At 37.9% G+C, this 12,045-nt stretch overlaps 1 protein-coding gene across 1 annotated transcript in view; it reads right to left on the bottom strand.

Annotated features, from left to right (window-relative positions):
- Positions 1 to 12,045, bottom strand: part of LOC150107696 (thrombospondin type-1 domain-containing protein 4-like) — a 465,880-nt gene that overhangs the window by 59,863 nt on the left and 393,972 nt on the right. The window contains exon 8 of the mRNA XM_090392010.1: positions 2,067 to 2,239. Within this exon, the coding sequence (XP_090248136.1) occupies positions 2,067 to 2,239 (173 nt within the window). The remainder of the gene's footprint in view (positions 1 to 2,066; positions 2,240 to 12,045) is intronic.

The following is a 12,045-nucleotide window of genomic DNA, read 5'->3' as shown; positions in this document are numbered from 1 at the left end:
TGTTATTTTGCTGCCGAAATTTCAGAGAAATAATTTACATTTTTGATATTTAAAGTAATGTCAGCCAGTAACCATTTCTGAATACTTTCTCAATACTTGTAATATTAAAAAAAAAAAAAAGTAGCTGCTTTTTATAAGATATCACTGTTTATTTATTTATTTTTGATCAATGGACTTTACAGGGTGTTCGGGATAAATTTGACATATTTATAATTAATTATATTTTTCCGTAAGTTACATGTATTAACACACACTTCTCTTCATTTAAAAGTTTGGACCCTTCTTCATTCATATACAAGATGTCAGAAAGGATGGATAGCTGGAACCCACCTGAATCATGGAAGAGAATAACTTGTATCATGATGATTCGTGCCCGCCATCAAAATAAGGATATTACGACTGCTGCCCAATGCTCCCTGAATACAGTAAAAACAATCAGGCATGAACTAGAGACTTGCAATGGTGACTACGAGGATGTAGCAAGAAGAAAGATCCCTAGCAGACGATCTGATTGCGTTCGTACAGCAGAATTCCTCGCAAATCTGCAGGAACAGGTGTTGAAGAACCCTGGCATTGGAATTCGGGCTTTGTTCGTGGAGTTGCTAACTGTAGTCAAGCCCTGGATAACAAGGGTAGCCAATGGTAGGCCGTATGTATGGCAGCAGGATTCGGCCCCTTGCCACACCTCTGGGAAAAGTCAAAAATGGTTGTCTGAAAATTTCTACGACTTCACCAGTCCAAATGTTTGGCCTCCAAACTCCCCAGACCTTAACCCCATGGATTATTTTGTATGGGGCGCAGTTGAAAAAGACACCAATCGCACTTCCAGTAATACAAAAGCCCAGTTAATGGATAAAATTAAAACAGTTTTTGCGGCCCTTCCCAGGGAGACTGTAGCATCAGCTTGTTCGAGGTTCCGAAGCAGAATTGAAGCTGTGATCGATGCTAATGGTGGTTATTTTGAGTAAATCTTGTTGATAGTATTGTAATTAACTCTGCCTGTAATGTTTTTTTGTCAATTCATTAAATTTAATAGATACAAAGAAGATTTTCTTTTTCTTTACGAAACTGTCAAATTTATCCCGAACACCCTGTACGTTCTATGTAACCCTAGAACTCAATTAACTCAGACTTTGAAAACTCTCAGAAACAACTAAATTAATTTCGAAATTAATGAACTATGCGACTTGAGTAAGAGTTGCTTACTCACAAAGGAACCTCAACGAACTTCAGAGTGTATGAAAAGAAGAAAAACGACTGGTTTTTAAGTGTGTGTGTGTGTGTGTGTGTGTGAGAGAGAGAGAGAGAGAGAGAGAGAGAGAAAAAACACTACCCCAACCACGGTACTGGTCTATTATAGGTTTACAGCGTTTCGTTAACGGGAATGACATTAAAAAATTAAGGAAAAAAAGTCAGTACCTTGCCACAGTACTTAGAAGTCACTACCGTTACTCGATATACAGAACCAATAGGAGAGATAGCATGGAACAGAAAATTAATTTACAAAATTGCCACTGATTTTTCAAAACATCTGACTTACCAATTAATAAATTTGGAGACCTGCTTTTGACCTAGGATTCGGAGGATCTAATTTTTTTTTTTTTTTTTTTTTTTTTTATAATGATAAAAATGCGCGATTTCTATGAACTGATTTATAGGGGGGAGGACTTCAGAATGGTAGGGTTTGAAATGTATGTGGCAAATTTAACTAACTTGTAATCTAATAACCTGGTTATGCCCTACTTACTAACATTGTCTTTAACGAGTAAAAATAAACATATTACGGCTGTCCAAAGGCTTCCTTAGTTATTAGGCTGACTATTATAACGCAAGTTAATAACGTTCAAAATATTTCTACTCGTTTTGATATCTGGTGTTTTGTACAGAATGATAATTCCTTTTCTTGTTATTTTTACAGTGTCTTCCAAACAGTTTTATTCATTAATTAAGAAGTTGTCAATTATTTTGAATTCGTTTAAATATTTGTTTAAAACGAGTTTGCTTTTGATAAAGAGAAACTTATTATTTTAAGTTCTCATAATACTCCATAACTTTAATGTACTTACCAGTAAATCTACGCCTTGGTGGATAGGTCCTTTTGAAGTAATGCATTCTCCTACATCACTGTTGGTGTCATGACGTTTGTAAGAAAATGTAGCTCCAGCTGCATCATAATCTCCTGACCAGTTGATAGCCCAGTTTCCATTTATCACATATTTTCCATCATCGGTACGTAGGGCTGAAATAATAAAGTATTTATTGAATAATGTATCAGTGTCAGATGAATAACAATACTAGGAGTGCTCAAAAAGTATACGGTTGGGGATATATTTTGATATTATTTATGGACTCCCAATTACGACGCTGTGGATCATGTTTGTGCAAGTTAGGCAAAGTTAAGCCACTGTGTGGCAGGAGCCAACAGAGACAGAGAGATTTTTATTAACATAACTGTATTTTTGTTATATTATTATATTATTATTATTTGACACCTCCAGGGAGTCCAAAGACTCATTGAGGTAGAGTGTGCCAACAGCATCGAACGATTGGCCTCCTTCCAACTACTAACCGCGCATCAAAGGCACTTCTCCGGCGGTACGCGAGCAATGGACACAGAGATATCCTCTAAGATTGCACCACTGAAGAGTCGTTTGATTGGGTATATGCCCCGGATGGTCGCACAGCACGTGCCATAGTACCCAGGATTCAGAGAGGTCATCACCCCGTGTCAGTGATTTCGTGGGGGAGTGACATATTATTGGTATCCAAGTTGCATTTCTGTGAGAAAAGGATCAGAAACTAGACCAAAGTGTTTCAAGACACTGCTGGAACCTGTGGTACAGTCCCTGAACAACACCTTGTTTTACAATATGCAGTGGACCTTCTAACAGGACTCAGCCTCTGCATATAAGACAAGGACCACACAACAATGGTTGTAAGCGAATGTGCCCGACCATATATCACCATCTGATTGGTTGTCTGGAAGTCCCGATCTGAATTCGCTGGACTTCAAATTGTGGTTGGAGCTTGAAAGAGTAGTCTGCAAGAAACGACACCTCAGCCAGCATCACTAGCCTGAAGATGGATTTGGAGCGAGCAGTGGCAGCGTTTCCGTTGGATGTTCTGCTTGCCACCATCGATATGTGGTCTCACAGACTTCAGGCGTGTGTGAAGACAAAAGGGGGAACATTTAGAACATTAGAATGCTGCTATATGCACTTTCCCAGCGTGGTTAGCCTAGTGGCTATGCGCTTCGCAACAACCATATGCTTAGGGAAGGAGTGTCCTAGGTTCGATTCCTGTCGACGACGTGAGGAGCTTAAAGATCTTTCTCAGCCATAGCCAAGTTAGCCGGTCTTGGGCGTGGACAGCAGGGTCCTCCCCCCCCCCCCCCAGTTTATCTGGGGGGTTTTCATCCCGCAAGCAGGCAAACCGGCCCCCTGAATATACAGGGTATAGTCATAGGATATAGTACAGCAAAAAAGGCAACGAGAAACCACCTTGCTCATAGTCATTTCCTTAGATGGTGGCGTATATATAGCCGGAAGGCTATAACCATAACATATATGCATGTTATACATGTGGTTTGTATGTGATGAAAGCTGTAAATGTAAATGATTTACTGATAGATTAAAGGTTTATGTGCTGTTCAAGTGGTAACAGTATTTATGGATAGACTAGGTACAAACCTCTGTAATTGTGATTCAGTTTCAAAGGGATGATTTACTAATATCCATAACTTTAAACTTTATTTTGTAAATTTGTTTTCTTTCGTGGAATATGAAGCACAAATATAATAATGGAAATAAATTTATTACTGCGACGATATTTATGCAACTTTTTTTTTTTTTTTTTTTTTCAACGTGATGAGATTTGAGTTATGGGTATGATTCCAGACACCAAGCAAGCAAGCAGTTCATCACATTGGAAAATGAAAGGAAAATGCAAACCCAAGATTGACCCTTTTTTTTTTTGTTTTTTATTAAAAATTTGGCTCTATGGAACTTTTATTTCCCTTTTCACTCTAGCTCAGAAATCTTTTCAGAGGCCGCAGGTTTTGAACGAAACGAAAATTCGACAAAAATTCTTTTGGACATCCCCAAAACGGATTTTGATAAATATTGACAACATTGAGTGGAAGAAATTATTGGAAAAGTTGATTGCTACAGAAGCGAAACTTACAGACGCCCCCCCCCCCTTAAAAAATCACCCACTGCTTTTTTTTTTTTTTTTTTTTTGTAGTATAAAAACAACAAAAACGAATTAACGTAAAATTGCAGTTTGTTATTAGGATTTTAAAAATATCATATATTCAGCCAAAAGGAAGTCTTCAAGCCGAAAGTTTCTGATAGACTTTGATAACAGAAATCTCTGTAATTTTCTGGTTACCTTGGTATTAGACTACTTGAAAGAAAAACACGAAAAAAATATCGATCTATGATCCCGCTTTTATAAAACGTTTGACTTCTGAATATCTTATGAAATCGCATATCAAAACAAAATCGATCTGTCATCGTTCTTTACAGGTTCTTCAAAAATGAGGCTCGTGGAGGAATGATAAAAACGAAGAACTGCAGCATCATCTCTTTTCGCTACCCTCAGCTGGTGTTAGCGATACCATTCGTTTAAAAAGACGGTTTTCGAATTCTGTATAGCAGACGAAGAATCTTAATACGGACATTTTCAGACTGAAGATGAGTTAGTTGTTCTCATACGGAGATGGAAGAAAAAAAATTTAGTTTTTCTGCTGATTTCGATGAATATCTTTAGTTTCAAGGATTAAGTTTTTTCCAATGGGCTCTTCCCTCCCTCCCTACTCATTATACAAGCAAGAAGCACTAGACTAAATCCCTTTCTCTTGCCATATCATTCATTATCTAATGAGGTAATACAGCACAAAAGAAAATTGTTAATGTCTTTTAGTATCCCCCCCACCACCATCCACATACACACAATAAACTCACTAGCACCACTACACTCTCCAGTATTAGAATATCGTCAGCCTATAGCAATCAAAACCGTAAACAGATTAAACAGTTTAAGGCTCCCCCCCCCCCTTGTGTTTCGTGCTTTGCAGTAAGGGAACTATAAAAGGCAAGGGGTATTTCTAAATCGACTATGGTAGAATTGAGAGGAACTTCAAGATGGCGGCTCGCGTGGTAGTGTTTAGTGTCGTGTATTATTGATGGTGAATTGTGAATTTGACGGTTATGATTTAGTGATTTATGCGTATTCATCAGTAATTTCAGTTAATTGCTTACTGCATAAACAGGCACTTTATTTATTTTCCATCCAGGTAAGTCAATTGAAGTTATAAGGGCGATACGCTAGGCCTACTGCCGTTAGTATCGCCATTGCTGTATTTTATATCGCGACATCTTATTGCTGGTAGACACCTTAGGGTGTCTACGGGATTTGCTAGTGGACCCTCAAAAGTCCACAGGATTACTTTTACCTGCTCGGAACACCAGAGCAATCTCTACTCTTTCTCCATCCTTGACTTAACACATTTCCAAATATTGTCATGGCAAAACTTCTGAATGAGGCCAAATTCGAAGAAGTTTATTTTGAATTCCTCAGACTGGGAAAGCTGCTGAGTGAAAATTGGCCAGGAAAAGTCAAGCTCTTTGACACATTCCCCCCCCACAGCTGTCACAGAGGATAATGTGGTTGACATGATTGAAGAGCCCACAACTCAGACGCAATCAGATTTAGCACACTCCCCAAGTGTGGAAGATGCTACATCCCAAGACAGTAATTATCATTCCTTGGAAACTGATACAGAGTTCCAACTGGTGAAAAAGAAGAGGAAAATCTCTACCAGTGTGGAAGAACCCAAAACAACAGGGATAGAAGTACTCAATGGTCCTAAAGAAAAGATACCACCAGTCATATTAAGGGATAAAGAAAAATGGATCCCTTTCACATCAGCCCTAAGAGAACAAAATATCTCATTCTCATGGGCTAAAAATACAGATGAAGGAGTTAAAATACAACCCTCTACTGTCTCGGATTACAGACAGATGACCAGATTTATGGACAATGCTAGCGTCCCATACCACACCTTCACTTTACCTAGCGAAAAGAACCTGAAAGTTGTTCTACGTGGGATAGCTGAAGGTATCACTCCTGAAGAAGTGTCCACTGATCTCTCCAGACAGGGCCTGTCCCCAGTTAAAGTGAGCAGAATGCTCAGAGCAGACAAAAGACCAATGCCTTTGGTGCTGGTAGAAATAAACAACACACAAAAGCAGATCTATGAACTGACTGTAGTATGCGGTCTCAAAATTACAACTGAGCCTCTAAGGAAAAGAGCATCTGCAGGTCAGTGTCATAGATGCCAAAGATTTGGACATGCTCAAAAATTATGTAAGGCAGCCTACAGGTGCTTGAAGTGCGGCGAGGGACACCAGACCATCTCTTGCACCAAACCTCGCACAACTCCAGCATGCTGTGCAAACTGCAGAGGACCTCACCCCGCCAACTATAAGGGATGCCTTTCCAATCCAAAAAACCGAGGAACAATAAAAGTCAATCTTTCTCCGCCACGTAACAATGTTTCAAGCATCCAAACAAATTGTCTTCCAGTCCGAAACACCTTGCCTTCTACCTCACAAGAAGGAACAACCAGGGACAAAACATATGCTGAAGCTGCAAGAACTAAGCCTCCTACATCTCCCGAGCTAGAATGCTCCAACATAACATCTGTCTTAACAGCCTCACTTGCCACTATGCTGCAAGAATTCAGCAAGACATGCCCATCAACATCTTCCAGAGAAAGATTCCTGCAAAGCACTCAAAACATTATAACAGCCATCTGTCATGAATAATAAATTCAAACCAAAAGCTCTTAAGATAATAGCATGGAATGCTAATGGACTAATGAACAAGATATTGGAACTAAAAGAATTTTCAACTCGTCTCAGTGCAGATATCATCTTGATTGGTGAAACACACCTAAGACCAGCTAATAACCCAAAAATCCGTGGATATACTATGTACAGAAACGACAGAATTGGCACAAGAGGCGGAGGCACAGCCATATATATTAAGAGTTATTTAAATCATAACACAATAGACAAGCCCAAAACAGTAAATCTGGAGGTGACTGGTGTGGAGGTGCATACCTTCAATGCCGGGAGTCTCAAGATCTATGCTGCATATAACCCTCCAAGCATTCCTCTGCTGACAACAGATCTGGACTCCATACTTAGTCCAAATGACTCCATAATAATAGCAGGAGATTTCAACTCAAAACACACATCTTGGTACAGCTCATCTACTAATACCAAAGGTCACACACTTTTCAACTATGCAATGCTCAACTCTATTGTAGTGACCGGCCCTACTGAGCCCACCCATTTCAGCCCTTCGGGTGGCTCGGATGTGCTGGACATTGTCATCTTTAAAAATTTAAGATACCAATACAAATTGGAATCAGTCAACGAATTATCTTCTGACCACAGTCCAATAGTGCTTAATCTAGGTTCATCAGATCAATTCTCTCCTCTGCACACATTCATACCATGGGACAAGTTAGCCAAGGTTCTTCCTGATCATATTGGTCCGGTACCCAATATCAGTAAAAAGGAAGAGATTGACACAGCAATAAATAACTTAACTATACAAATTCAGAAAGCAATTGAATCAGTCAGACAATCCACTGCCTTCAACCCAACTAACCGAATCCCTGAAGAAATCATGGATCTAATCAGAGCAAAAAATAGAGCCAGGAAGAGATACCACAATACCAGAGCCCCACAAGATAAAAAAGTATTGAACAATCTAAACAGGCAGGTCCGAGAAGCTCTTCAAAAACACAGAAACCAACAATGGGAAACCAAATTGACCAACATTAACATTGATGATCATTCTGTATGGAAATTCTTAAAAGCAATCCGCACCAAAAAACAACTCATACCCCCTATCCAAACCAAGAAAGGAACAGTTCACAAAGATGAAGAGAAAGCCGAGGCAATAGTAGATAATCTAGAATCTCAGTGCAACCCATCGTATACTAATTTAAATATCAACCTTATATACAAGATTCATCGTCATGTTAGGTCAACCTTAAGACAGAACAATGTCAACTCAGAACTTATCACTCCTACTAATCCAACAGAAATGATAAATATCATCTCCCATCTAAACAATAAAAAAGCCCCAGGACCGGATGGCATAACTAATAGAATAATAAAACTACTTCCAAGAAAGGCCATAGTCCATCTCGTCAACATTACAAATGCCATCTTTAGATTCCAGCATTTCCCTTCTACATGGAAAACAGCCACAATCATGCCACTGAAGAAGCCAGGAAAAAATGCTCACCTACCTGAAAGCTACAGACCCATAAGCCTATTATCCTGCCTCGGAAAGATAACAGAGAAAGTGATCCTCTCAAGATTCCAAGCAGAAACAGATAAGTTAGGAATTTTGCCTAATGAACAGTTCGGCTTCCGTAGGGCCCATAGTACATCCCAACAAGTGCACCGGCTGGTAGAAATTATTACTAAAGGTTTCAACTGGAAACTCAATACAGTTGCCATCTTCATCGACGCAGAGAAGGCGTTTGATAAAGTATGGCATCAAGGTCTTCTCTACAAACTGATAAAATTTAAATTTCCAGTCAGGCTAATAAAGGTAATACATTCTTACCTGAAAGACAGATACATGCAGGTCAGGGTAGGCGAAACGGTTTCGACCAGACGCAGGATCTCGGCAGGCGTACCTCAAGGATCTCTTCTAGCACCTCTACTGTTTTCAATATATGTAGCAGACATCCCTCTGAACCCAAGAACAACATTCACTGCATTATATGCAGATGATACTGCACTGATGGCAAGATCACTGAGCCCAAAACTGGCAACTAAAAGATTACAAAATAGCATACACACCTTAGAAAAATGGATGGCAGACTGGAGGATCCAAGTTAACCCCCAGAAAAGCTCAGCCATACTGTTCACTAGAAAGAAAATTCACACCATGGAGGATATTTATTTATTGGGAGTAAAGATTCCATGGCAGACCGAAGTTAAATATCTTGGAGTGATTCTTGATAGTAAACTCCTATTCAGCAAACATATTAGTTACATTACCTCTAAGACATCCAACGTCTTAGCACAGCTCTTCCCTATGATCAACAGAAAAAGTAAACTGGATATGCAAACAAAATTAACAATCTACAAGATGGCAATTAGACCGGTTATCACTTACGCATCCCCAGCTTGGAGCCACACCGCAAATTCAAACATTCTAAAACTTCAGAGATTACAGAATAAGAGCCTGAGGATGATTCTGGATGCCCCCTGGTACATAAGAAACACCCAGATCCATAGAGAAGTTAATATCCCTTATATCTCTTCCCTTCTCAAAAATCTAGCTGAGAAGTTCTTTACCAAGACAAGTAACCACCCAAACCCTTTAATCAAGGAAGCCTCGGAATATAATGAAGAAGAAATCAACAAATATAAAAGACCAAAGTCTATCTTAAGTTCAGCTGAACACAACTAACTTCACTGCCCTCAATGGGCGAGCATAAAGCTCACAAACATTCCATTTAAAGTCATACCATTACAAGACAAAGGGGAATATGAAAAGCAATTTTGCTTCACCCATCTAGCCAGAAATGTTAATGTAATGTTAAATCGACTATATGGATTGCACTAACTTTCTAGAATTCATCAATTTTTGTTTCGAGATGTAAGATTATCTGGTATCTTTTTTAAACATTCCTGGCTGTCTTTAAAATGTTAAAAGTCTCTTAAAGCATTTGTTCTGTTCAGGTAATGTCTCCTTACATTTTAAAAAAAAAAAAATACTTCCTAACGTTCTATTGACGAACATTTGTTGTATTTACATATCAGCACATTCTGAACATTTACGAATCAGTACTTTATATACATCCGCTATTATGGCGATATTATTGTGGCTGTATATAAGAGATACAATGATAAATATTACGGCGTATTGAGGATGTGCTGAACATCCTCAATACACGAAAGGTATGATAACGTAGCAAAACGTTCTCTGATCATGTGCCGATTTCGCTTAGCATTTACCTTACCTAGATCATCTGGAATTTTGCACTAACTTTTTTAAAGTAGCATAGCAACTTTTTTTTTTCAGCAAAGTAGACGAAAACAAATTAAATAACTTGCCATATATTTAATATAACAAATAATCATGCATTATGCAATAAATTAGACCATTAAGCAGTTAACTCAAATTCACATAAACATATCTTATAAATGAAACATCAAATTAACGTTTCAGTAAAAAACGATCAATAGCCACGCCCAATGATTAGGATAATTCCAGTTTGCCGAGTGAGGGCGCTATGGTTATTATTATTTTGTAAATAAATATATAATATATATTTTGAAATGTTAAAAGAAGCTGTTCGTCTGTACATTTTGTAGTAATGTAAAAGAATATAAATTATATATTGAATAATAAATGCAGTTTGGTTTCCATTAGATTTTTGTGGGGTTATTTTTCTTTTCTTTTTTTTTTTCATTTCTCACTCTTAAAACTGAACTGTTCCTAACCTGTTATTATTATTAGTCCAAGGACTCATCACGGGAGAATATTTCTACATATAATTTGGAATGAAGTATTTATCCAGAGGGATTGGCTCCCCACCCACCTCACAAAAAAAAAAAAAAGTAGCCGTTTTTAGAGTTTTTTTTTTTTTTTTTTGAAATGATGTTAATTCCACTTTTTTTCACAAAATAAAATTAGAATACACAATTGATTGCGATTTATTTTATACATTTCTTTATAACGCCGGCATTTTATTTTATTTTTTCTCTTGATGCTACAACGTGAAACAAAAATCCAACACTTCTCATTTAGACTCGAAATACTCCCCATCTTCTCCTATGCACAGATGGAATAAAAATATCCCTACTCCACCCCAGTCAATCCATCACCGGGAGAATGTGTTATCAGAAAAACGATGCACTCTTCTCGCAAAATGCGGTGGCACTCCATCTTGCTGAAAGATGCATGTTGCATACTCTTCCACGGACAATGACAAAATGAAAAAAGAGCTTGGCACATTTCCAGTCAACTGTCACGACGGACATTGAAAAGTCAAAACAGCATCCGTCTATTTCCCCCTAACTCCCTCTTCTTCTCATATTGTTTATTATCTCTGCTTTAACAATATACAAATATAGACTGCAATGCATTTATTTGTTCACTGATATTTAAAAGTATTAAATAGTCTTAAGAAGAGAAATTCCGACTGTTACCACAAAGAGATCTACTTTAGGACATAAAAAATATATTCAGAACTAATGGCACAGTCTGATTATCACTTATTCAAGACAAGCTGACCTGGAACTTCTATATTCCCACGGTTGTAGGACTTTCTGTGCTACCAGGAGTCGAATCTCTAAGGACAGATTTGATCTGCTGATTTTTAATTCATCATCGTTATTGTCATACAGTCTTCTTCTGTTCCTTTTCACTGTGAAATTGCTACTCTTTCTTTTTCCTTCTCTTTTACCATCATCATTAGTTGGGAGTATTTCAGAATATGTTCACCTAATGATGTTTACTATTTTTGCCTGCTTTGTGTGACATTTTACATATCAATATAGTTTTCTCATGAATTGGTCTTCTTTTCGCACTCAATTTTCTGCATTAATCTTGAACACTACGTTTTAATATATGAAAATTTCGATGTAACAGGTCCGTTTTATAAGTGTATTTTTGTGCAGGATCAATATTTTTTCATTTTCACAAAACAAATTTGGTCGTTTTTATAATCTTGTTAAATGGCATCTGACAACATGGCTTACTTTGAGTTAACTGAGTTCCACTCTAGGGTGGTACCATTCCTAATTGTAATCAGCTTTCACTTTCCTTTTGATACGATGTAACAATACTGTACAAGAGAAAGGAATCAAATGTATATGCAAGTGCATAGATACATGATATACAGTCCAGATATGTTAGAAGCAAGAGAAACAGCAAGTTGATGGCTACGAAAATTGTAACACAGAGCGGTCACTGATGATGCACTCCAGAACTCGAACC

This window comes from Typopeltis vanoorti, chromosome 4, assembly GCF_054136105.1.
Source record: "Typopeltis vanoorti isolate ZY-2024b chromosome 4, IOZ_Tvanoo_1.0, whole genome shotgun sequence".
Classification (NCBI taxonomy): domain Eukaryota; kingdom Metazoa; phylum Arthropoda; class Arachnida; order Uropygi; family Thelyphonidae; genus Typopeltis; species Typopeltis vanoorti.
Note: the sequence above shows the minus strand (reverse complement) of the source record. Positions and strands in the feature narration are given on the sequence as shown.